A 26,919-nucleotide genomic window follows, 5' to 3' on the forward strand; every position below is an offset into this window, starting at 1 on the left:
AGCAGAGATCTCAAATTCCAGCCACCTGGTCATAGAAATGCGACACCCCGCATGAAGCTAATCCCAAAGTTTCGACACTGCACCTTTGGTAGGCTACAGACTGTAATGTAATTAGACCCCGTTTAATATGTGAGAGATAAGCATTGTTCCCCTTGACTGATAAATCTCAGATACCTTTTGATGTAAAAGCTATCTATTTCCATATCCCAGCATAATTGTTAACTAAACATTAAATGGTAAAGTAGGCTATAGGTAGACTATAGGTTTATGATATTACACACAGGCTTAGGTCTACAAAGCATTATGTCATAGGGGCAGGAATGGTAGGTTTTTTAATGGTCAGTACTTAAGGACCGAGACAATGGCCAGGTACAAAAACTCAGAACAAAGCTCTTTCATTAGCAATATGTCTGATTGTGACTGTGTGTATGAGAGATAGAGACAGAAAGACACACACACACACACACACACACACACACACACACACACACACACACACACACACATAGGTGGTGAGAGAAAGATGAGTGTGTACCTGTGAGGTTACCTGTGATGGGATCATCCATAATTCAGTAAGCTCCAAGGTTCTATACATTATTCAACAGAGGCCCCCTCTCTACTATACACACAGATACACTTTATGTGCACGCACACACAAATGCACACACCAATGAAAAACACCAGAGTTTAAGGACATAAAAAGTAGACATTAAAACATTTGAATACTTTCAGAATAAACCGTACAAAAAACACTAACATTGAATTCCCAATAAAACATGTATCAGCAGGTCAAATTAACACTTGATTGAAGTTTGTCATTGTATCAAAAAGTTACAAGTTCATACATAACTCTCTACTTATTAACATTATGTGGCAGTTTGCTCAGAATCACAGTAAAAAAAACAAGATATCTAAACAAGTGTTTGGCAGTAGTACACCTCAGGTCTTCTCTACTCTTAGAAAAATGTATCTCAACTTATCTGCAGGCCACAGGTGGACAATAGTAATAACTAACCACAGCTCTAGTGCTCCCCTTATGTAACCTTCCCTATTTGGCAAATCAATCAGTGTATAGAGTGACAGCTCTCCTCAGGGATAATCGACATTGGAATCCCTTTCACCAATGCCTTAGTGTGCATACAATTTTATCTGGAGCCATTAAGAGTTCACAGTGTTAAGCATTTGCATACTCAGAGCAACATGAAAGGAGAAAGACATGCTGGGTAATGATGATGACAGTTTCTCTGTGGCCCCACTCCTTTATCAGTCTCCTACACTGGGAAGCCAAGATGCCTGTAAAGAGAGAAACAGAGAGCATGGGGGTAGAGGTTGGCAGGGGCCAGTGAAAGACAATGTACGCGTGTCTGAGTGAGTGAGTGTTTGGCTGATGAAAGTGTTTGTGTGTGTGTCTCACCATATTGGAGCAGGCGCTGGCAAACATGTATTTAAATTCAACTGCAGTGTGTTGATTAGTAAAGAATGCTTCCCATCCAAAACAGCTATTTTCATCGCACTCTCTGAGGGTTAGTTAGGTGGTTATTGATGATGGATTGAGGGAAAATAGTTATACAAACCTCTGGATTTATTGGAGTTCAGATAGTAATAATATCAGCTAATTGGGTCAAATGGCAAATTGATTTGGGTGACCCTAGAATTGTCTTGAGCGTCAGACTTGAAATTGTGTTGAGTTGTTCTGATATTAGATTTCCGTGGATCAGGGAGGGCTGGGTAAGACAGCCTAGTTTGCCAAGTTCTAATGTTGGGACTTGGAGGTGCTGGGCTCACCAATCATGACAAACTCTGAGTCTGGGGTGAAGCAGCAGGCCTCGAGTGAAATGTTGTTGTAGCCCTACATAACACACATGAGAGACACATGTCAAGATGCAGCCAGTCAGAAAATAACTATGTATTTACTAGAGATAATACATGGTGTGAGCTATTTGCATATTAGTAGATCTGTGTGTGAATATGTACATTAGGTCCATCAGTGCAGTGTGATAACAGTTCTCTCACTTAGAAAATGTGCAGCAAAGCTCCATTGAATGCATCTTGGATGTGAACAGCGCCCCCATTGGTAGAGCAGACCACCATAGTCCCTGTGCCCAAGAAAACAAAGGTATCCTGCCTAAATGACTACCGCTCCGTAGCACTCACGTCGGTAGCCATGAAGTGCTTTGAAAGGCTGGTCATGGCTCACATCAACACCATCATCCTGAAAACCCTACACCCATCCAATTCGCATACCGCCCCAACAGATCCACAGATGACCCAATATCAATCGCACTCCACAATTTCCCACATGGACAAAAGGAACACCTATGTGAGAATGCTGTTCATTGACTACAGCTCAGCGTTCAACACCATAGTGCCTTCAAAGCTCATCACTAAGCTAAGGACCCTGGGACTAAACACCTCCCTCTGCAACTTCATCCTGGACTTCCTGCCGGGCCCCCAGGTGCTAAGGGTAAGCAACAACACATCTGCCACACTGATCCTCAGCACAGGGGCCCCTCAGGGGTGTGTGCTCAGTCCCCTCCTGTACTCCCTGTTCACTCATGACTGCACGGCCAGGCACGACTCCAACAAATCAAATCAAATCAAATGTATTTATATAGCCCTTCGTACATCAGCTGATATCTCAAAGTGCTGTACAGAAACCCAGCCTAAAACCCCAAACAGCAAGCAATGCAGGTGTAGAAGCACGGTGGCTAGGAAAAACTCCCTAGAAAGGCCAAAACCTAGGAAGAAACCTAGAGAGGAACCAGGCTATGTGGGGTGGCCAGTCCTCTTCTGGCTGTGCCGGGTGGAGATTATAACAGAACATGGCCAGGATGTACACCATCATTACATTTGTTGACGACACAACAGTGGTAGGTAGGCCTGATCACTGACAACATTGAGACAGCCTATAGGGAGGAGGTCAGAGACCTGGCAGTGTGGTGCCAGGACAAACACTTCTCCCTCAACGGGAGCAAGACAAAGGAGCTGATTGTGTACTACAGGAAAAGGAGGGTCGAATAGACCCCCATTCACATCGACGGGGCAGTAGTGGAGCGGGTGGAGAGTTTCAAGTTATTGGTGTCCACATCACCAACAAACTATCATGGTCCAAACACACTAAGACAGTCGTGAAGAGGGCACGACAACATGTTTCCCAGATCCTCAAAAAGTTATACAGCTGCACCATCGAGAGCATCCTGACCGGTTGCATCACCACCTGGTATGGCATCTGCTTGGTATTCGACCATAAGGCGCTACAGAGGGTAGTGTGTACGGCCCAGTACATCACTGGGGCCAAGCTTCCTGTCATCCAGGACCTATATACTAGGAGGTGTCAGAGGAAGGCCCAAAAATTATCAAAGACTCCAGTCACTGAAGTCATAGACTGTTCTCTCTGGTACCACACGGCAAGCGATACCAGAGCGTCAAGTCTAGGTCCAAAGGGCTCCTTAACAGGTTATGTCTCCAAGCCATAAGCCTGCTGAACAATTAATCAAATCGCCACCCGTACTATTTACATTGACAACCCCCCCATTGTTTTGACACTAACCTGTACCCCCGGACATTGAACAGTACCGGTACCCCCTGTATATAGCCTGATTACTTTTTATTTTATTTTGTCAATATTTTATTAACTCTTATTTCTTTACCGCATTGTTGGTTAAGGGCTTATAAGTAAGTATTTCACGGTAAGGTCTTCACCTCTTGTATTTGGCGCATGTGACAAATAAAAATGTATTTGATTTGATTTGTCTTTTTTTCCTATGCTCATCTGAAGAGCAAAATGACAGGACTGTGGCTTCTAAAGCTTCTCTTACTCACCTGACAGTTGGGAGAGTGCAGGTCCCAGAGTCGTATGGTCATATCCAATGATCCCGAGATAAACGTGTCATCCACCGGTGACATGGAGAGAGCAACAACACTGACAACATCCACACAGTGCAAAATCAACATTAGTATCCAAACACCCATTAACTGTATATACTGTAGAAATAGTCTACTTTGCCTGCTTGCAAATGTGTGCTAAAAGTGGGGTTTTTCATGGTATTTCTGATTATCTTAACTTACCACCACCACCAATTAACCATTACATTTTTTTTAACAAAAAAACGTAGAACCACCACTTCAATATATGCCTACACTCTTACTAGCTATCTAGAACCTAAAAGGATTATTCCGCTATCCCCATATGATAACCCTTTGAAGAACACTTTTTGGTTCCAGGTAGAACTCCTTTGGTGTCTAGGTAGAACCCTTTTGGGTTCCATTCCACAGAGGGTTGGTTCTACATGGAACTCAAAAGGGTTCTTTATGGAACCAAAGACTTCTACCTGGAACCAAAAAGGGCTCTCCTTTGGTGACAGCCAAACACCACTGTTGGAACCCCTTTTTCGAAGAGTGTACTCAACAAGTTCAACCTGTTCAGTTTACACCATTTAATTCTGTACTCAAACATCTGCCTGGTATTCAAGATAACCCACAACATAGCACCACCACCTTTGAAGGTTTTCGCCATCCTTTGCTCTCACACACACACACAGTATTGTAGCATCTTGATTAAATTTTTCACATTTTAGGCATCCAGCTGGGGCCTTGGATGGATGCTGCACTGAGATGGGCACAAGGGTATGTAAATACAGTCCTTTTCAGTGTGGTGGCAAATGAGTTGAACAGGAGAAGAGGATGTGGTTACTTGTGGAGGTAGAGCAGTGGCAGTGGTGGGTTGAACAGCTGCATTGAAGCTGAATGGTTGATCTGGCTCATCACATCTTCTTGACTAAAAGAAAGAGATTTAGAAATTAGTTCGACATTGCCATAGTTCAACAGCTGAAAAGCTGTCATTAACATACTCCCAGAGATAGCAAGACATTCAGTATTCACTGAATGAAGTAGCCAACCCATCTCCACTTACAATTTCATTCATCAATTAAATAAATTATATTATAAACTGGGTGGTTCGAGCCCTGAATGCTGACTGGCTGACAGCCGTGGTATATCAGACTGTATACCACAGGCATAATAAAACATGTATTTTTAATGCCCTAATTATGTTGGTAACCAGTTTATAATAGCAATAAGGCACCTCGGGCGTTTGTGATATATGGCCAATATACCACTGCTAAGTGCTGTATCCAGGCACTCTGTGATGCGTCGTGCATAAGAACAGCCCTTAGCCATGGTATATTGGCCATATACCACACCCCCTCGTGCCTTGTTGTTTAACTATAGCACATTCAATTATGTTATTATTGTTGACTATTGGCTACTCCTGTATCTACCTTGTACAATACCATAATCATTGAATGAAGTAGCATACCCATTCACAATTTAATTGATAAATTAAATAAATAATACTAGCACATAGTTACATTATTGTAGAATAGGCTACCCCTGTAGCCACACTATAATAGGATACCGTTATGATTTAATTGGTTGTCAGGCATTATTTTAGGTCTTCAACCAAAGTTGTATGTTGTACCTTGTTTCCTTCCCTCAGGGAATAGTAGTTAATTTTGTACACTAGCCTACTACACTATCAACACAGTACATAATATTGCCTACGTGCCTTCGACAATACGTTATCAACTCAGCAAAAAGTAAATGTTTTCAAATAATCCACATGTTCCTTAACACAATAGGCCTAAATATTTCATCCCAAGGATTCCGAATAGCACGCACCCTCTGGGAAATCTTATGAACTCGTCTCTACGACTGAAAGTAACGGACACAACTCATATTGATTTTCTGGTGTACTGGGAACTGGAAACAACACAGTCTGTGATTGGCTAACGTTTAGATCTGCATACAGCGAGATAAGATAACATAACATCCCATGAGGTGTTGAGGATGTGTTTTAAAAGTGATACAAATGTGACATATTGCAATAGTGGTGGGAATGCCCAACAAGGGTGTTTGAGAATGAGGTGGCCAAAAACAGGGCAGTCCTGAGAATTTCATATGCAGCGACTGTTAAAAGGGTTGAGGGTTCGAATGGTGCTTTTGAAGAGTCCATGGTGGTGGATAGGCCTTCACTGAAGGCTGCAGGGGTTGCCATTCAACAGCAGGACACAGATACGTGGGGCGGCAGGTCGCCTAGTGGTTAGAGCATTGGACTAGTAACCGTAAGGTTACAAGATTGAATCCCCGAGCTGACAAGGTGAAAATATGTCGTTCTGCCCCTGAACAAGGCTGTTAACCCACTGTTCCTAGGCAGTTAACCCGCTGTCATTGAAAATAAGAATTTGTTATTAAATGACTTGACTAGTTAAATAAAGGTTAAGAATGTGGCCTTTATAGCTATGGTGATTGATGGCACTGCTAAGGTGGAGAGGAAGTCCAGGAAAATAGATATCATTGTGGATGCGGCGGAATGGTTCCTGGGACTGGAAGACTTCTCAGCGGAGAAGTTGCATGGAGTATTGTCACAAGCTGTACCATCTTCTCAGGTCATAGAACCTGAGAAGGGAGATAGGGAGATTTGAAGGAAGAATTGGGAGTTTTGGTGTTTTGGTTTTGTCAATGTGTTTTTTTATTGTTTTATTTTGGGTGGATTAAGTTAGTTTTCCCTGTCACGTATGGGTTTTACTTTTACCTAGTTTTTTTCCAACCCCATCCAGTTGGTAGCAGTAATACATATTTCTGGGTGTAGTCTGCCATAAAACCCACAGAAGAAGAAGAAGAAGAAGAAGAAGAAGAAGAAGAAGAAGAAGAAGAAGAAGAAGAAGAAGAAGAAGAAGAAAATGAGGCATTGAGGGAAGCCACATTACCTATTGGGTATTATATTTTCTAGACTGTGATAACAGGAAATACACAAGCTATAGGCTACACACTATAGCTCAATGTGGTCTACATCGGAATATCGGCTTGCACGTGAAAAACTGTAAATGATAACATTTATGGTTGAGATTTAATTAATATAAATATAAATTATGCACCTTTAATTAATATAAATATATTCCATCTAGACACCGTTGCCCTAGAGCACACAAAAAACTATACATACCTTGGCCTAAACATCAGCGCCACAGGTAACTTCCACAAAGCTGTGAACGATCTGAGAGACAAGGCAAGAAGGGCATTCTATGCCATCAAAAGGAACATAAAATTCAACATACCAATTAGGATCTGGCTAAAAAATACTTGAATCAGTCATAGAACGCATTGCCCTTTATGGTTGTGAGGTCTCGGGGACCCCACTCACCAACCATGAATTCACAAAATGGGACAAATACCAAATTGAGACTCTGCATGCAGAATTCTGCAAAAGTTTTCTCCATGTACAACGTAGAACACCAAATAATGCACGCAGAGCAGAATTAGGCCGATACCTGCTCAAAATCCAGAAAAGAGACGTTAAAAGAGACATTAAATTCTACAACCACGTAAAAGCAATTCCCAAACCTTCCATAACAAAGCCATCACCTACAGAGAGATTAACCTGGAGAAGTGTTCCCTAAGCAAGCTGGTCCTGGGGCTCTGTTCACAAACACACCCCACAGAGCCCCAGGACAGCAACACAACTAGACCCAACCAAATCATGAGAAAACAAAAAGATAATTACTTGACACATTGGAAAGAATTAACAAAAAAAACAGAGCAAACTAGAATGCTATTTGGCCCTAAACAGAGAGTACACAGTGGCAGAATACCTGACCACTGTGACTAACCCAAATTTAAGGAAAGCTTTGACTATGTTCAGACTCAGTGAGCATAGCCTTGCTATTGAGAAAGGCCACCATAGGCAGACCTGGCTCTCAAGAGAAGAGAAGACACTGCCCACAAAATTAGGTAGAAACTGAGCTGCACTTCCTAACCTCCTGCACAATGTATGACCATATTAGAGGCACATATTTCCCTCCGATTTCACAGATCCACAAAGAATTAGAAAACACACCCAATTTAGATATATCACATATCTACTGAGTGAAATAACACAGTGTGCCATCACAGCAGCAGGATTTGTGACCTGTTGCCACAACAAAAGGTCAACCAGTGAAGAACAAACACCATTGTAAATATAACCCATGTTTGTGCTTATTTATTTTCCCTTTTGTACTTTAACCATTTGTACATCGTTACAACACTGTATATATACATAATATTTCATTTGTACTGTCTTTATTCCTTTGGAACTTATGTGAGTGTAATGTTTACTGTTCATTTTTACTGTTTATTTCACTTTTGTATATTATCTACCTCACTTGCTTTGGCAATGTTAACATGTTTCTCATGTCAATAAAGCCCCTTGAATTGAATATAAACTATGACTTTGACTTTCATAACAGTAACACGCAGACGTTAGTACGGCGTTGGTAACACGTTCAATGGTAGTTGACAGCCACACGGTGGTATTGTTGCCTAAACTGAATTCAAGTCTGAATCACTCCCCATCCCATAGTATGTACACCGTGTCGCTAACTAGCTAGTTCTCTTGCAAACTGTGTCCTCCTAACATCCAGTCTGCTGTCCCAGGGGGAGGCAGGGACAACCGGTAGACAGTGTCCTTTGCACCCACATGTGTCGGGCAAGGTTTTCTCTGTATACGGGAGGCGTGGACAACACTTGTGTTTGCTTTCTATTGGAGAAAGCTAGAAATCCCCCCCTGTCACTTTCACGAGGTTGGAGTAATAACATGTTTAAATACTCAAGACCTTGGCTCGAATCTAGGTTATACCTTTAGATTTCGAGAAAATGAACAACTAAGGAATAATTGTTCCCTTCTTGCTGACTTCTCAAACCGCGGACTGGTCTGCTTTACAAGCATTCCCGGAAGTCTTGAGATGTTGGGTCTCTGGTTTGAAACTCTGTGGTAGCGAATCTGAAAAAAAGGAAGTCAATTTACGTAATTTCCGGTGACGGTAACCCTAATGGTGCACTCCAGTGTTTTCAGCTTCAGAACGACATGAGATTTAACAATCTTCAAAGTAGCTAGTTATCATGAACAGCTATAGGACGGTTACATTGGCTTGTAATAATGATGTTATAAGGACATGTAAAGCGGCAATTCGCTCAGGGAAAACAGGCAGTATTTGTCACATATCAAGGGGAGTAGCATCCTTGCTCACGCGAGCATATGCTTCTGTCCCGAGACGAGAGGAACCACCACCAGTGTCTGACTCTGACAAGAGACCGAATCTGAGAGCCATCGACCTTGCACGCAAAATTCGCCAGGAGAAACTGAAAGGAAATGCAACTGGTGGTGGGTCAGACGCGGCTGTCCTTAATCCGTCGGTGCCAGTGTCCCAACTGCAAAAGAGGGTCATCGAGCTGCGACAGTTCACTCAGCAGCTACAGAATGTTCACCCCAACGTTCTTGCAAAGCACCTTCACAGAGGTCTGATCCTCCCACATCCAGAGCTCGCCGTCGTTAATAAACCCTATGGAGTTTCTGTTCAAGGTAAGGTGTATGAAGTGCTGTATTGAGTCAAACACACAATTAAAGATAACGTGAGGAATAAGTCTGTTCTTTTTCATGTCCCTTCAAGAACACACATCTGTGCTAGAGCAGTGGTCAAATCCACAGTGATTTAAATCCCATATTCTTCCTCTTAGATGGGTCAAGCAACAAAAACAACATCTCAGACGTGCTTCCAATCCTTGCCAAGATGGTGGATGGAATAAGGGCTGGGTCTCGGCTGCACGTCTGCCTTGGATTAGACAAGGAGACGACAGGGACCCTCCTGCTGGCAAGGACTGAGGAAGCACTGGACTATGTACAAAATCTTCACAAAAACCACCAAGTGGAGAGGAAATATTGGTGTGGATTTAGTTTCAAATAAGGATCAAGGCAGCACATCATTCACATTTCAAAACCATCAATTGAGGGCAGCAAATTAACATAGAATATGCCATAAAGCTATTGCAATGACCCTGCCATTAACAAGACATTACTGCTCCCCCAATGGAACTTCCCCTTGGAGCAGCGGGAATGTCTTAATCTGGACGCAAGGGTTATTGAGCTTGATTCACGCCTTGCAACATCATGCTACATTCTTGTTTCGTTACTTTCAATCATCTTCCATTCTCCCTATTCCCCATGCAGGGTTGTTGCTGTGGGTGTGCCTGTTCCCTCTGAGGGAGTGATTGACATTCCCGTCATAGAGAGAGAGGTCACAGGGGCTCAGCCTCACTTCAAGGTAACGTAATATTTTGTAATATCTCTCAAACTTCTTAACCAGTGCTGCCAATAGTTCTGTTAAATTCTAGTCATTATGACCAGTATTGTCATCCAGTCAGTCTTTCCTCTCATTTGTATTGGTGGCTTTCAGTATACTGTGCTGTCCTTGAGGTTTTTAACTTGACAGTCTTATATACACCGAACCTAACTACCCATAACCCTTCTCAGATGGGCCTGAGTCCTGTGTACAGGGTGAGTGACGGGGGCGAGGGAGTGACCAAAGTGCGGGCCAATCGGCAGGCCCAGGGTGCCGTGACTCAGTACCGTGTCCTGGACAGCAGCAACGGCTGCAGCCTGGTCGAGCTCCAGCCTATCACAGGTAGAGACACTACTGAAGCTGACTCTGGGGTCGTTCCAAGTTGTTGGTTTTTGCAGTCACCCTGCACATCCCAAAAGATTGCTATATAACATGACTGCAAAATGTTATGCTGTTTTCAAATTAAATACAATATCTTGCTCAAGCTTTTAGAATTGATTTCAATCATGTTGTTGAGGGGGTCTACCACATGCTAATAACACAGATTAACCTAGGTCCTAGAGGATACTATGCACCATGTTATAGTAGCACCAATAACTTTGAACCTTCATAGAAAGCTGTTCCCTCTCTCTTGCCCCGTCCACCCTCTTGTGCTTCTAGGTGTGAAGCACCAGTTGAGGGTCCATATGGCATACGCTCTGGGATCTCCTATCCTCGGAGATCACAAATACTCCCACTGGACCAAACTGGCACCTCAGGTAAGGCAAATGAACATCTCCAGACTTCACAATGTAGAAGCTTTACAACAAGGTAGCCTAGCATTTAGACCTCTTTGGTGCCAGTGATTGATGGGCATTGTTTTTTAAAACTTTTTTTACTTTAGAAACTGCCAGATGGTGTGTTGCGGAGGCTGGGACTTGAACAGAGCAAGGCGCGTTATCTGCCTCTCCACCTGCATGCCCGTCAGCTGACACTGCCAGAGTTCAAAGGTCAGAGTGACATTACGGTGTCTTGCCCCCTGCCAAAGTATTTCACCAGCACTTTGCGACGACTGCAGATCCCGATTCCAGATGAATGATGCTTCAGGATACAGAAGACTTGCTTCTTGCTTATGAAATATGAAGCAGCATCACTTCAAGGGACCCTTGGCCTAATGGTTTAAGTTTGTACCTGGACTGGGAATTAACTGTGTGTGTGGCAAATAAAATAAACGAAACCATTTTTTCCCTAATTTCACATGCTAGGACCATTTCTTCATAACGTGCCTCCCCCTGGGACAGCAGACTGGAGGTTAGGATGACCTAACAGAGCATCTATGCAGATTTGTTTAAACAGTAAATTAATTTACTGTCATACAGACCTGTACAATGGTGAATAGTGGTATTCATTGAAATATCAGTGCAAACTCTACCCACCTGAGAGACAATTCTGATAAACAAATAGTTCTGGCAAGGCAAGTGACATCACTTCACGGTATACATTGACAAAACCAGATCCTACATTTGTCCCTTCTGTTATTCTGTGGACTTTTTTTTTCTACCAGAGGATCTCGTATGAGAGAAAATAGTGTTTAGATCTCAATACTACTTCAAATCACTAAGTAGTAGCCAGGTTTATTACCATTACATCCCAGTCATGTGTGAAGACGGCAACATATAACCTACTGTATTGTGAACTGTTCAACATCAGAGCCAAGGCTTGACATACATAATGCATCTCAAATCACACAGTACAAAAGGCATATTTGAAAACACAGGCTTTCTTTAGCCTCCAACACCACCATAATATCAATACATACAGGAGATCATAAATGCCAATATATATATATATATATATATAAAAAAGAAAAGTGAGCAGAGGTCCTGTTAAATGTCTGTAGGTTATCCTGCCATGTCTGGGACCTGAGAGCTTGGAGGAAAGAGGTCCGTGTGGTAAAAGAGTTACATGTGTATAATATATTTAAGACTGAATTAGTCCCAATATTTCACCATCCATTTCTGCCTACTTCAGTTTTATTGGGGGGCTGCAGTGGCCTACAAGAGTAGACGAGGAGCGCTGAGTTGGTCAAAATCCATTGGTCTCATCAGTCCAGGAAAAAACATTATGGTGAAGTGGTGGGTGACACGTGAAAAATAACATCAGTCATTCTGGACTGGGCATTGAGGGTGACATAATTGTCATTGGATGAATAAACACATGGTACTGTACTTAAAAAAGGCCCATAAATCCACTCTGTAAACACTGTCACTCCCCCACTCCTGTGGTTGAAAGGTGTGATAGGTAGAGACTGAGGCCACCGGAGGTCCTTAGAGTTAGACACTGGGTGAAGGAGGTACAACAAAGAGGAACGCTAGAGAAGGGCTGATTTCGGAGTGAAGAGTGTGATTCGGTTCCTCCTCCCCTCCCGGCTCAGTGCATGTCGACCGACGACATGGCGATGGTCTCCTGGATCTCTCGCACCATGATGATGCGTGTGAGCATGTGCTCCACCTGCTCACTTGTGATTGGCTGAGTGGAGTACCATATGGGACTGTTTGGCGCCACGACAGGCTCTGGCGTCAGGTAGTACGCGTCGTTACGCCCCTTAGCACTCTGGGGACTGAGAGAGACAGGTGATTAGTTGTTGCAGGGCTATATGCTAACATTTTTTTCAAGTAGTAGATGTGCTCCTAAGTTGAAAAATGTAGGAGTACAAAAATAAACAGTTGATTTGATCATTAGAAATGCATAGAAAAGGGCATTCCAGTAGAAGATAAATGTGTCGTTGTGTATTTTTTTATCCTTTTAACACCAAGGAAAACATCACCCTGTGCAATTACATCCTCTTAGCTACTAGAAATGTAGTGAGAATGGGGGGCATTACTCACCATTTGAAGAGGTAAAAGTCATACAGTTTAATGGGGCATCGCAGCGGGTTCTCAGGATCCTCAGCCTGCTCCTCATACATGTCATCAGTCACTGCAAATCAAGTAACAAAGAGGTTAGAACCAGCTAGTAGTGATGGGGCATATGGAATTCATAATGTTACCAAACTCGGGAGAATCATAGAGGCCCAATGAATTAGCCCCATAGGGAAAGTTCTAAATGTATGAAACACAAAGCTGACTCAGTGACTGGGTATATGGAAATCAGGTCTGACTACAATATAAGAAGATTCATTTTCCTTGACATGAAGTAAGAGAAGATCTCACCTTTCTGCCCAGCATGGTGTGTCCCCAAAGGGCCATGGCCCTTCAGATAGCGGATACTGGTGCTCTTGTCCTTGGGGTTGGACGGGTTCTTCTTGGTGTGTCTCAGCACCTTGGAGAAGGCCACCTTCAAGTGCTGCTCTACCGTCGTCAGATGGAAATACCTAACGCAGATAGGTTTGTTTAATACCAAAACACAAACACTAGGCTTGAGCAATATATCGTATATACCAAGGTTTTTTAAAATACCGAATAGTATGACTTTCAACCCCCCCGCCCCGAAGCTATGTCCCCGACACAGCCTTGTGTGGATGTGTGCTACGCCACTGCTATTAACTATAAATAAATAAATTCTCTACAGCTCAGGGCTCCAGCTATGCATTTTGCTAACTTGCTAGCTGTGGCTCGATGGCAAGATCAAGCTTCTTGGTCACAGCAGAGAATCAATTCATCACGGATCAAGATCCCTGCTGTCTAATGTTTGTGTGTGTGCAGCAAACTGTTCGTAGCCTTTAAAGATCATTGTATATGAGCTGGGTTGTCTGTCCCTGCAATTAGTTTATGTTCACTTGCACTTGTTAGCTTTTAGCTAGAGTCCGCTATGGGATTTCGCTAGTAATTATTAGCATTTGTTCGGACCCCAACGTTTGGAAAGAAATAGCACCCCTTGTGAACACTGATGGTAATACCATATACCCTGTATATGGTATGAACATCTGGAAACCTCCCAATCCCCCCCCCCCCCCCCTTTCTCACACACACAATCACCTCAATTAACCTGCAGAAATAAAAACAGCCACTAACCTATATACATTTCAATTACCTTGTGGCTCTGAAAGTACAATGACAGCACCAGAGAGAAAAAGATATGTGAGCATATGTTGGGGTAGTGAGCAACCAGGAATATTGATTTCAGAATCATGTGTCCAGATGATTGTGTGCATGTGCTTCATTCTATAGCTAGAGGACTCCTGATATCTCCAGGATACATCTCCAGGAGTGATAAGGATCATTAATTGGTTGTTGTTTCAACCAGGATTAAGGGGCAGGGCAATTCATGACTGTTGTCATTTTTGTAATCAGTGGTTGTATTGGAGGGGGGGGGGGGGGGGGGGGGGGGAGTGCTTTCAGTCAGAAATTAGTATCAGGAGTTGTGCTCTTCACCTTTGCAAGGCAATTAGTACTTCAGTCTCCCTTGTTTTCTCAGCAGTGGTCTCGTCACAAGAAGGTTTTGGTAAATGAACTAAATGTCTATCGCCCCGTAGCAATGACTTCTGTCATCATGAAGTGCTTTGAGAGACTAGTCAAGGATCATATCACCTCCACCTTACACCCTAGACCCACTCCAATTTACATACTGCCCCAATAAGTCCACAGACGATGCAATCGCCATCATAATGCACACTGCCCTAGCCCATCTGGACAAGAATACTGTTTAGACTACAGCTCAGCATTCAACACCCTAGTCCCCTCCAAGCTCACCATTAAGCTTGAGGCCCTGGGTCTCAACTCCACCCTGTGCAATTGGGTCCTGGACTTCCTGACGGGCCATCCCCAGGTGGTGAAGGTAGGAAACAACATTTCCACTTTGATGATCCGCAACACTGGGGCCCCACAAGGGTGCGTGCTCAGCCCCCTCCTGTTCACCCATGACCGCCTGGCCATGCATGCCTCCCAACTCAATCATCAAGTTTGCAGACAACACAACAGTAGTAGGCTTGATCACCAACAACGACGAGACTACAGGGAGGAGGTGAGGGCACTCGTAGTGTGGTGTCAGGAAAACAACAGACTCCAGGATGCTGGCCTTCAAGGAAGAGTTGCAAAGAAAAATACATCTCAGACTGGCCAATAAAAATAAAAGTTTAAGACGTCCAAAAGAACAGAGGAACTGCCCTGAAGGCCAGCATCCCGGAGTCGCCTCTTCACTGTTGATTTGCAGGTACTATTTAATGAAGCTGCCAGTTGAGGACTGGTGAGGCATCTGCATTCCAATATTTTTTTGACTTTACTGCAAACGACACTCAAGTCTTGAGGGAAAAAAACAATACACTAATATTGCAGTTAGCCATGACAGCCTTTATAATAGAACGCTTGTGACCACACACACACATCTAAAAATTGCACTTGGGAAAAAAACATCTTTAAGTAGAAACAGAATTAAACAAACAGGCATTCTATTTTTGCTCTATTATAGTGTCCACTATAATAGACATCGATCAAGTGCACAAGGTTACATGTGTGCAAAAATAATGTTCAACGAGTAAAACATTTAATTATCCCCCCTCACTCACACACACAAATTGTACTGTCAAGTTAAACACAAAAGCAATATCTTTGGGCTACAGTGCAGGTTATTACATTGTACACTTCCTGCCTGTTGGCATCTGTTCTACAATGTGCCAGTAGCAGAGCATGAGACCCTTTGCTGGCATAATTGATCTCTCAGGCAGAGTACACCTGGCATACCCCTTTTATCCACTGTATTGGAAAAGTGAGACAGAGGGCAAGTGTGGTGTTCCTTTCACCTCTGTCATCCAGCTTAAGCCTGGCCTAGCTACACTTTACATGTTTTTTTTTTTAACCTTTAACTTGGCAAGTCAGTTAAGAACAAATTCTTATTTACAATGACGGCCTAGCCCGGCCAAACCCAGACGGCATTGGGCCAATTGTGCACCAACCTATGGGACTCCCAATCACATCCGCATGTGAAACAGCCTGGATTCGAACCAAAGTGTCTGTAGTGACGCCTCTTGCACTGAGATGCCGTGCCTTAGACCGCTGCGTCCATGTGTTACCTATTTAAATGTACTAGAATGCTAAAAGTCCACTAAAATTTTAAATATTGGTTATCGGTATCGTTTTATTTTCAAGGGAAATATTGTTATCGGCCAAAAATGTCATATCGGTGCAACACTAGCTGTAACGTTAGCTAGCTAACGTTGGCTGTCTGACTTTATTAGCCAACAAATTGTCACACCATAAACTCAATTACTTGACCAATGTTGGTCAACATTTCGCTGGTTAGATAATGGAGAATTCGATCCAGCTAGCAAGATAGCATTGTTAAGTAACGTTAACAATACTAGTACTTGTTCCACCACACTTTCTCCCGTACCTCAAACTTTCCAAATGCCAGTTGTTTTTCGGTTACAGCTCATGAAGTACGCTTCATCACCTTCTCACCAGTCATGCTTTTCATTTTGGTTTCAAAATGGCAAATTTCGCCTTAAGATGACTAGTTTGCAACCCTGCGGCATCCCTTCTTTCTTTCTAAAACGCGTGTTGCCTCTGACCAACCTCTCTCAGAATGATCTTATTGACCCTCAAGACGGGTCTATCAACCGAGATTACTCTTCTGCCCTGCCAAAGCTGACTCTCTCCTCTGTCAGCATCCTCCTAGATCTTTTCCGCTTCCTTTGACACAGTGAACCATCAGATCCTCCTCTCCCCCCTCTCAGGGCTGGGTGTCTCAGGCTCTGCACACTCTTGGATTGCATCCTACCTGGCACGCCGCTCCTACCAGGTGACATGGAAAGGAACTGTGTCTGCACCACATACTCTCACTACTGGTGTCCCCCAGGGCTCGGTTCTACACCCTCTCTATACACCAAGTCACTCGGCTCTGTCATATCCTCAAATGGTCTCTCCTATCATTGTTATGCGGATGACACTACTTTTCTCCTTCCCCCCTTCTGACACCCAGGTGGCGACACGCATTTCTGCGTGCCTGAGATATCTCAGCATGGATGTCGGCCCACCACCTCAAGGTCAACCTCGATAAGACGGAGATGCTCCTTCCCACAGGGAAGGCCAATACCTCTCCATCACAGTTGACAATGCCACATGTCCCCCTTCCAGAGTGCAAAGAACCTTGGCATGACCCTAAACACTCTGCCATTCTCTGCAAACATCAAAGTATTGACCCACTCCTGCATATTCTACAACATCTATAGAGTAAAACCCTACCTCACACAGGAAGTGGCGCAGGTCCTAATCAAAGCACTTGTCATCTCCCGTCTGGTCTACTGCAACTTGTTGATGGCTGACCTCCCCGCTTGTGCCATCAAACCCATGCAACTTATCCAGAATGCTGCATTCCGCCTGGTGTTCAACCTTCCCAAGTTCTCCCATGTTACCCCGCTCCTCCGCACACTCCACTGGCTTCCAGTCGAAGCTCACATCCACTACAAGTCCATGGTACTTGCCTATAGAGCAGCAAGAGGAACTGCCCCTCCCTACCTTAAGGCTATACTAAAACCCTATATCCCCAACCCAAGTACTCTGTTCTGCCACCTCTGGTCTCCTGGCTCTCCAAGCTCGTCTGTCCTGACACTCCAATGGTGGAACCAACCCTCACACCCCCTCTTGACCTTTCTTGAACTAACACGTTACTTTCTTACCCCTACTACCTCTGACTTTGCTGATAGCTTCTGAGGTCAAATGTACTTACTATGACTGTGATATGTAGTTGTCCTACCTAGCGATCTTAAGATGAATGCACTAACTGTAAATCGCCCAGAGCTTCTGGTTGATGACTGAAATGTAAGTGTGTGAGACTCACTTAGTGTTGAAGAACATGAGTGTGGTAAGCAGCGTGGCTGGCGAATGGGCTCCTAGTTGTTTACACTCCCACAGCATCTCCTCTGTCACGTGACTGGGAATGATGTACCCTGGGAGGAGAGAGCAGCCAATCACAATACACTCTCCTCTAATGAGACCACTGCATTCTGCACAGAAATGTACTCAGGTATGGAAGTAGCGAAAATACACAACAGAATTGTGAGTTTCTCTTGCACTTAACAAAAAGATATCAGACTGTGCACAGAACAATCAATGTTCCAAAGTGCTTTTACAGTTCCACCCTCAGCCCTTCAGCAGGCTTTTACCTGTACTCTCTCTTGCACTTACACACAGAAACACAAAAGACAAACGCTGTGGCTCTTACCTAGTGGATGGATGCTGGGCCTCCACTCATCCAGGGCTTTGTGTAACCACTGGGAGAAGCGTGTGTAGTACTGGTCAGAGAAGATATCATCCACCCGTCCGTTTTCAAAGAGGTACTGCAAGCAGAAATACAACCTCTATCAACTGTAATACATTTCAGTCAGTATCTTGTACCATGTGTGTTTGTGGTATGATGCTATGTCAGTGACAGGGCAGGTGGGGCAAAGACCCACTGTTATTTTGGCATTAATACGTGTCACATATCTGTTTGCAAACAATGTAAAAAATTATAATAATCATTGAGTTAATAAAGCCACATACAAACACTGTCTATTTTTTGCGGAAGGCAGCTCCAAAATGCAGGCGTTTCAGCCTAGCTCAGTGCTTTCACTGGTGGTGGGGCAGCCAGTGTAAAATATGGAGTGTTCGGTCACTCATGGGGACACTACGTCACCGCAAAATCTACGGGAGAGCTCAAAAATTCAAACCCCTTGGGTGCTGCCATAGAGTTACATTAGAAGTGCCCACCCAAGAAGGCTCAAAGTCAATGGCTACAGATAAAATTACGTCAAATCACATTATATGTACCATAGCTTTAATTTGACTGATCATGTCAACATCATGCTTTCAGAATCTTAGCTAGAAAGCATCATCATTAATTAAGTCTACTGGCAAATCCTGTTCAATCCTTGTCATCTGAAGAGAAATTATAGACAGAACATATTGGTGCTCATCAGCGATTAGACAAAAAATTACACGTCACAAATTCAACAATGAGTGGTTTGGAAGGAATCAATGGCCTACTGTAAGCATTGCAAAGAAATCACTAGCCTATTATTCAGTAGAGTGGGTGTGTGGTCCAAGTCTGGGTTTAAGGGTTTGTTTTCCAAGCTTAAAAAAGATAAACATGGGCTATGCTGTCAATCTAGCATGACTTCTACCGCGTTCGAAACAACTAGAAACTCGGAAATCTCAGACTTCAGGGAGTTCAAGACAACTGGGGACTCTGAACTGAAAGAAACAAGCTCTGACTGGGAAAATAAGTTTTGAACGTTTGTCAAACTTGGGAACTCAAGCCTCTTTCTAGAACAGACCTGAAGATCACGGACGTCATGACACAACCCTGCCCCCCCCCCATCAGCTATGTAAACGAAGCTGAATTAACTGGGGTTTTTTGGACTGCTGTTAGGACTGCTGTTGGGACAGCTTTATGTAGGCCCTAACAGTTTGTGCGCAGCGTTTGTCACTGTTATAGTGCAATTAATGTATTGTCTAGTGGCTTTGTTGGCATTCATCAACAACAACAAAAAATGGTGTTTGCCCCACCAAGATTTACATGCCACTGGTCATGTGGTATGCATACCTTCTGTATACACAGGAAGATGTAGTAGAGGGCATCAGGCTCAAAACGTTCTCCCTCCAGCCCCTGGGCCTCCTGGGTCATGAGAGCCAGAGCCACGTTGAGCTCAGCCACCGCACTCGACACCAGGTCCTCCTGGAAGCGCAGGGCCTGCCGACCTGCACAAAGAGAGAGAAAATAAATATGGTAATTTAGAAGAAACTTTTATCCAAACTCTGACTAGTAGAACATTCATTGACATATTCAGAATTAAGAACCTAAAAACCTACAAGAGAAAGACAGATGCAGGAGAGAGAGACAGGAAGGGAGGAGAGAGTGGATGAGAAGTTCACATACTTGGCGAAGGCAATTTAATGAGTTTGTTGACACTCACGTCCAATGGGCGCCAGCTTGTTCTGCTCGTCCTTGTCCAGCTCTGCGTTCTTGCGCTGGACCCAGAGGCGCCACACATCCAGGCCCTCCTCAGGCTTCAGGGAGATGGGCATCAGTAGCTCCTGGGGGGCTTCCACCTGGGACTCTGACTCCACGTGACCCTGCAGGGGGACACATTTGAAGTGAAACGTTAGAAGAGAAACATGCACACTACATGCTTTGCTCATTTGTGGTGCAGGGAATTAAATATTTCCTAAAATGCCTCCAAGGGGAGAAAGACAGCACAGGGGACATAAAACTGGAGACAGGGAATAGGTGTTCATTAATTGAAATAATCATATCCTGCTTAACTGGGGGAGAGTACTGACTTAATCTACAACATAATCTAACAGTCCAACATGTTAATTATTGATTAATCCAACATATGTCATAAAGCACAAATCTACATTAATGTTGTGGAAAACCTTGAAATCGGAGGCAAGGACAAAGTCAGGGTCACCCAAGAGGTGAAGGTCCTGTTCTGACCTGTAGGTGGAGCTGGTGCTCCTGGTGTTCCTGCTGCTGCTGGGGGTCCCAGATGTGAAGCTGCTGTGTGCTATTGTAAGCCCCGCCCACCGTCTGGACCACCACTGGGCAGTGAATGTTCCCGTTCATGAACTGCGTTGGGAACAGCGTCTGCACCACTTCCTCATTCGTCGTCCCGGACACCGACACGGTGCCACCCGACTGGACGGACAAGGCACCCGACGATGAGGAGTGGGCCACTCCATTGTCTTTGTTGTCGTGGTGACTGGAGGACACCTGCATCGTGCTGTATGCCTCCTGGGGAATGGCAATATGATGCACGCCCCCTTGCTGCCCCCCAGAGTACACAGGGATGGTCCAGGTCTCCCCGGCAGGGCCTGTGATGGTACCCGTGGTGCTGTACAGGTGGGTGCTGTCCACAGTGAGCAGGTCTGGCCGGATGGACAAGTACTGCTGCTGCTGCCCCTGCCCTTGGGGGAGGGCCAGAACCACCTGCTGGCCCTGCTGGCTCTGAGGGAGGGCATAGGACACCTGGATGGGGACATCCATCTTGCGCTTCTTGGCAGGTTGGAGGACACCAGCTCTCCTCTCTGGCTCTCGGGGAGAGCCCTGCTGCTGCTGAGGAGACATGGCCTCCACCGTCTGGATCTGGATCTGCTGGCCTCCCTGTAGTTGAATTTGTTGACCGCCTGGTAGCTGAATGTGCTGGATTTGTTGCCCACCTTGCAGTTGGATTTGTTGACCGCCTGGCAGTTGGATTTGTTGACCGCAAGGTAGCTGGATTTGTTGACCGCCCGGCAGCTGGATTTGTTGACCACCCTGTAAGTCCCCTTGAAGCTGGATGTGTTGACCTCCTTGGAGCTGAATTTGCTGACCCCCTTGTAGTTGAATATGCTGGATTTGTTGACCGCCTGACACTGCTGCCACCAACTGGGCCTGGATCTGAACGAGACAGAACAAACACCTGAGCATGGTGTATACACTTACTGGGTGAGGAGAGTACATGGATGGGGTGGGTGTGTATTTAATAATGCAGCATGGTGTGTGTGTGTGCACCTGTTGGTGCTGCTCCTCTGTGAGCTCTCCTTGCTGGACCAGCTGGGCTGCTGTGGGAATGCCCTGGAGGTCCACCGTCTGGTCCTGCTGCCCCTGGATCTGCACCTGATCACAGAGAATGAGAATGCACAGTGCACCACCATCCATTACATGCCACATGTCTGAGGGTGGTGGGGTTCTGTGTTTCCCTGACCACTGTATTTTCATTTGAACATTTTGGTTACAGGCCCTGGATGTCAATAAAGAGGCCTATCGGTCCAGTCTGGAGAATAATTGAGTGTAAACACTGCTTATAGTGTAATAGGTAGGGTGAGTGAGGGAAGGTCTCACCTGTACTTGTATCAGCTGTTCAGACCCCTGGTGCACACCAGAAGCCATCTGGGGTGAGATCTGTGCAGAGGTCACCTGCACCTGTTGAGCCACAGGAGAATGAATCAATCGCAGAGTAAAAGTAGCAATGATAATGACAATAAGATAGGTGCTGCCAGTGTTGAAGGATGAGTTGGGCTTTACTATCAATTTGGTCAATTGGATCCGTTTTTTTATATATTTTTTTTAACATATATAGACTAGACTAGATAAGGGCAAAGGGCACTCGGCAGCCTGAGGTGGATTCAAAAGAACGGAACTACTGAAGGAACCACGTAAGGAGGTCTCTCCTCTTACCGGACAGGCCAGCTCCAGCAGTGAGCCAGCTACCTCTGTGCTGTCTGTGTATACACAGTTGCCCCCCTGCTGGTAAACCATGGTGGTGGTAGTGGCGGCATCGCCCTGCTGTCTGAAGTCCTGCAGCGTCTCAGGGCCCTTGTTGGCCAGGGACTCCAGGAACTCCTTCATACGGTGCTGGGGCACACTGCGGGCCTTCTGACGCACGTATTCATCAAATGAGACCACACCGCTCTCTACGGGCTCGTTCATGACAATTCACTCTGCCCTCCACAGCACCTGGTGGGGAAAGAAAGGATATAGTTAACACAGATGTCCAGCATCACAGGTCAAGAACTGGGCAGCAATATCACATCCTTTAACTCTGGTGTCAATAGACTGCAGCCACAGTCACCAATACAACCTCACACACTTCAGTGCCACGTTCAGTAGCCTCGAACATTGCAGACAAATGTCATGTTCCAAAACATTCTGTCCGGCTGAATGAGCCCCAGTGTCTATTAGACATTTAAAGGCCCAGGTACACAACGGTTTGCATAGAGAGAAATAGTAATGGTATCTTTTTGTAGGCACTAACTCCACCGTGGTTCACCGTGGAGATAAATGCTGAAAATAAGTTCTGGTAAATAGAGGCGTTTTATTCTATGAGATCATCTTAAATCAGCTAACGCCACTTTGTGGACTCTGATGCATTTATGTAATACATTATTTTTTTTAAAGCTCATAAATGCCATGTTAACTGACTGATCATCTCATAGAACAAAGGGTATAAGATCCCCTAAGCCTGCGTTAACCTCAGACCTTATTTTGGGGGTTTATTCCAAAACCCTATTAATTCCCAATTCATTTTCCCCATAGGTATTGATAAACGAACCAGAGGTGACAAATTTCCGGGTTTGGCGAGCTGTATTAGAGGGGGAAGTAAAGCCAATTAGGGCAAAGTGCACTGGCAAACCCCTTTCTATGATGAACTTTGAACCAATTATTCCGCCATCTGAACACTTGGCACTATGTTCTGTATACTGCATTGGGCCGTTGTAGTATTCATTATTTGTCTTAGAAAAAATATGATAGTATTATTATCATGATGCTAAGATTTGCTTGCTAGCTACATTTACTACAGGGGCAGTGTAAAGAGCCACCAACCTCTGTGCATCCTTAGCCATTTATCACATGATGGCTTTTTCTTATAGTAATTATATTCATGCTGCCTAGTTTAACTACTAAAATCCCACAATCTGAATGAAGTTAACATTTGAAAAATAGTGTACTTGAGTGATAAACATACGTGCAACTTCTGCAAAGCATTCTACAACAATACCTAGCTAACTAGTTGCTAACGTTGTCTGGCTAGCTAACTAGCTAGCAGTACATCTTCCCATGCTACCTTAAATAAAAACCAAAACCCCTCGGTTCAGCCAAGGCACGGCGTTCAAAAGTAATTCGATAAACCCCAAGTCATTTGCTTTCCACATGCCATTTGTTAGTATTCTTTGTATAGTGTGCATTGAATTGCAATAATTTTAATTTAACAGTTAGCTAGCCAACTAAACAATATCACAATTAGCTAACTAGCTTGCTAGCCAGCTACGTGACGTGTGCTTATTTCTGAGATATTTACCCTCGTTTCGAATAGAACAATGTGGGAAATCCACACGAAGAATTTGGCTCGCGCGTACAAGTTTATCCAATACAATTCCGAGCGTTTATGGAAAATATGTGTCTAACTGTAAAATGTTACTATTAAGAGAACATTATTTAATCGATACATAGAAAACTACGGAAGTAAGCCCGGTAGAACAACGTGAATCCCGGACTGCTGACAAGCAACGGCCTCATCAGACATGGCGAGGAGTCGGAGATCCTTTACCGTAAATTCCACTTGTAAAGGCGAGGCAACAACCATATACAGTCATTGGCAACAACACATTTCATTTTTACGGGAACGAGCATGGCGTGCACCCGAGAGACCAGGGGACCCTAAATTGTGCCAGTCCAGCGAACTATTGTCTTATTGCAAGAAATACATTTGACTGTAAAGGTTCGTATTTCAATTAAATAATTATGTCAACAGACACTGATAAGATTAAACTGTTTGTGTCTATACAGTCAATGAGTGTGTTGTGATAATGCATTGTAAATATATTTGGACATGCCTTGTAATTATTCAAACTATTAATTATCTGCATTTTCTGTAGATTTGGACGGTGATACCACCGCAGCACCTGATTTCGAGGCCAGCTCGCCCCCGCGTCCACATGTATCTTGCGCATGTACGCGAACAGGACTCCAAGGTGCATTGCACGGGCGCTAGTGTTGTGGTACAGACGCTGAGATATAATAACTCCCACCCATATCCCTTGTATTCTGATCTAACGGTCTTATCTGTTACTATTTAAATTATGATGTGTCTTGAAGGTCCTCTTAGGCCCAGCTTTTGTATATTCTATTAATAATTAGCACTTTTCTTTCAATACTTCCTACACAGTTGTTGGAAGGCGCCATTTTACATTCAGTTCAAATGGGCACGTATTCTCGCGAGTACTCGCTTGGAAAGGGTCACGATTAAGGCATGCATGCTAGTAGCAGAAAGGATGCTTATCTATGAAGTTCAATTAAATTATTAAATTATAGGACTATTATATTTTATTATATTCAAAGATTCAGGAAGTTGTGGAATGACAATGAAATATTTGATATGAATCACATCTATCTTTGTTTTTTCACTGTACATTCTGAAACTTACCAAATACCTTTCAAGGATCGAATACAACCCTGGTTCCTAAAGCACTGTTTGAAATGGCAAAACAAAAAAAAGTTATAATTAAAAAACAAACACAGGCTACAATAACATTTTCTCAGTTGGCCTATTGTTGGGCAAAAAAACATCCATATATTAATTCCTAATGTTTTAATGTAAAAGTGAGTGTTAAACTGACTGTTACGTTTAAGGAAACCTCATTTTGACCCTTGCACCCTGTAAAGGTTAATTTTGTTCAGAAGTTAATATTCAAGGTCCGTCTGAATGTATACACTTTTGTGTGTGTATGTGCCTTTAAACAGGAATACAACTGCCCCAGTCTGCCTTAAAGAGCCAGGCATGTGCTGGTGAGGCTCTCCCCACAACAGGCTGCCTCTCTGCTCTCTTAAGGTGGACCAGAAGAGATGTGTTGCGTGTGTCTAGTACCTTGCAGTAACAATGGACGGGAAAGAGTTAATTCCCACGGTCTCTCCTCTAGCCTCTTTGTGATCTCATGGAAGGCTGTCCAGTGGATATGAGGATCACTCTCTTCCCCAGAACACTTCTTATACACCGCATCTCATCTAATAATAGGGTACACACACACACACACACACACACACACACACACACACACACACACACACACACACACAAAACACCCCTCATACAAAGGTAAATTCATATGAGGTGTGTATGATGAGAGGTGGGACTGATCCCAAGCTGTACAATACATGACAACCTGTTATGACTTGTTGACAGCATACACAACACATGGCACTATGTTACAATTGTGGAATGAATGAGAGGCCCTCACATAGACTATTGCTGCTCCAAGTGCTTTATTCTTGCACCCAAATACACTATGTTTCGACTTCACAGAAGACTTTGTCCGGTGTATATTACGATTGACCTAAACCTATTTACATATTATAGTAATCCTCATCACTTACTGTATCATGTTAGTTACATGAATGTGTTTTGTGTATGTCACTGTATAAAAATGTATCTTAAGTTCTTTGTAGGCTAGTCTGTGTTTGTCGGTTGACAGTACCACCTGTCCTCCTTTGCTCAGTGTCTGCCTGAGGTTAGTCCCAGCATACTGGCAATAATCCATGAACTTGGCGTCAAAACAATAGGTATGTTGTACACACCTACACAATACACACACTTACACAATACACACATCTACCAGAATACACACATCCACCTATTCCTATTCTAACTGATTTCCTCTATGCATTTGTAAATCTTTGTGTCTGTGAGGTGTGTCTGTGTGTGTGTGTGTTTTTTCTCTACTGTCCTCGTGCACTGCTGGTATCTTTGCGCCACTCTAATGATCTTAAAGTAATCCTTGACTGATGAGATTACAGAAAACAGTGTGAAAAGGTATGTAGAGGAGAGACTGAGCATCACTATAACAGATCCACTCAGTGCAAACAGGACAACTACAAAATGGCTACACTTGACCCATGAGACCAACGGGAGAAAAGGGAAAGCCAGTGTGTTACCCAACAACACGACAAATGTGAAGCAGAAGTCTAAAGGATCAGAGGTATATATTGAAAGAGCAGCCTTTATTGCTTTTGATGGAAATTAAATTGGTTTATTGAAGCATCTGTTACTTTGCCTTAAAGTTACTGAAAGAGGAATTATGTCTAAATGTTCTCAAAGAACAGAACAGGCATACCATGCATTGAGGTAGAGATGCTGCAAGTGCAGAGAGGAAATGAGTGTGTGAAGTATCTTAATAAAACAGTGTAAGTTTTGCTAATTTTTGCCAATTTAAAAGGTAATGTTTTCAACTTTTAATTTGATAACAGATAGACCATAGTAAATTATATGAAGATACATAAGACAGGAGGATATTTGCTTGGAAATATAATTATAATGTGCTGTAGTGTGTGTGTA

The 26,919-nt window shown here is 43.8% G+C and overlaps 2 protein-coding genes and 1 long non-coding RNA gene across 4 annotated transcripts; 2 read left to right on the plus strand and 1 right to left on the minus strand.

Annotated features, from left to right (window-relative positions):
• The first annotated feature begins 8,813 nt into the window (after positions 1-8,813).
• rpusd4 (RNA pseudouridine synthase D4) lies at positions 8,814-11,390 on the plus strand. The gene is made up of 6 exons (XM_020483800.2): positions 8,814-9,397; positions 9,553-9,757; positions 10,043-10,136; positions 10,346-10,496; positions 10,815-10,912; positions 11,038-11,390. Exons 1-6 carry the CDS (start codon positions 8,938-8,940, stop codon positions 11,230-11,232), a joined length of 1,203 nt encoding a protein of 400 aa, XP_020339389.1. The 5' UTR covers positions 8,814-8,937; the 3' UTR covers positions 11,233-11,390.
• Positions 11,391-11,747: 357 nt separating this feature from the next.
• qrich1 (glutamine-rich 1) lies at positions 11,748-24,242 on the minus strand. Of its 2 annotated transcripts, none has more exons than XM_020483799.2 (12): positions 24,139-24,242; positions 22,269-22,547; positions 21,933-22,013; positions 21,603-21,707; positions 20,547-21,488; positions 20,023-20,182; positions 19,653-19,807; positions 18,291-18,405; positions 17,907-18,015; positions 13,346-13,506; positions 13,022-13,112; positions 11,748-12,753 (listed from the first exon to the last, which is right to left on the minus strand). In XM_020483799.2, the coding sequence occupies exons 2-12, from the start codon at positions 22,518-22,520 to the stop codon at positions 12,564-12,566; spliced, it is 2,361 nt and encodes a 786-aa protein (XP_020339388.1). In that variant the 5' UTR covers positions 22,521-22,547; positions 24,139-24,242; the 3' UTR covers positions 11,748-12,563. The 2 variants fall into 2 exon arrangements, with proteins under 2 accessions (XP_020339388.1, XP_020339387.1); XM_020483798.2 differs by having other exon boundaries at positions 23,890-24,225.
• On the plus strand, positions 23,894-26,622 carry LOC109891340 (uncharacterized). The gene is made up of 2 exons (XR_002255518.2): positions 23,894-24,309; positions 24,467-26,622. It is a non-coding gene; the product is annotated as an uncharacterized LOC109891340 (long non-coding RNA).
• The last annotated feature ends 297 nt before the right edge of the window (positions 26,623-26,919 follow it).

Source organism: Oncorhynchus kisutch, linkage group LG5 (assembly GCF_002021735.2).
Source record: "Oncorhynchus kisutch isolate 150728-3 linkage group LG5, Okis_V2, whole genome shotgun sequence".
Lineage (NCBI taxonomy): Eukaryota > Metazoa > Chordata > Actinopteri > Salmoniformes > Salmonidae > Oncorhynchus > Oncorhynchus kisutch.

Excerpts from the sequence above, each read along its gene's own strand:
- rpusd4 (XM_020483800.2), top strand. The coding sequence starts at position 8,938 with ATGAACAGCTATAGGACGGTTACATTGGCTTGTAATAATGATGTTATA. Across the intron at positions 10,497-10,814 it reads CGAGCTCCAGCCTATCACAG|GTGTGAAGCACCAGTTGAGG; the intron begins GTAGAGACACTA and ends TTGTGCTTCTAG. Across the intron at positions 10,913-11,037 it reads GGACCAAACTGGCACCTCAG|AAACTGCCAGATGGTGTGTT; the intron begins GTAAGGCAAATG and ends TTTTTACTTTAG.
- qrich1 (XM_020483799.2), bottom strand. The coding sequence starts at position 22,520 with ATGAACGAGCCCGTAGAGAGCGGTGTGGTCTCATTTGATGAATACGTG. Across the intron at positions 21,489-21,602 it reads CAGAGGAGCAGCACCAACAG|ATCCAGGCCCAGTTGGTGGC; the intron begins GTGCACACACAC and ends TGTCTCGTTCAG. Across the intron at positions 18,016-18,290 it reads GCCCAGCATCCATCCACTAG|GGTACATCATTCCCAGTCAC; the intron begins GTAAGAGCCACA and ends CTCTCCTCCCAG.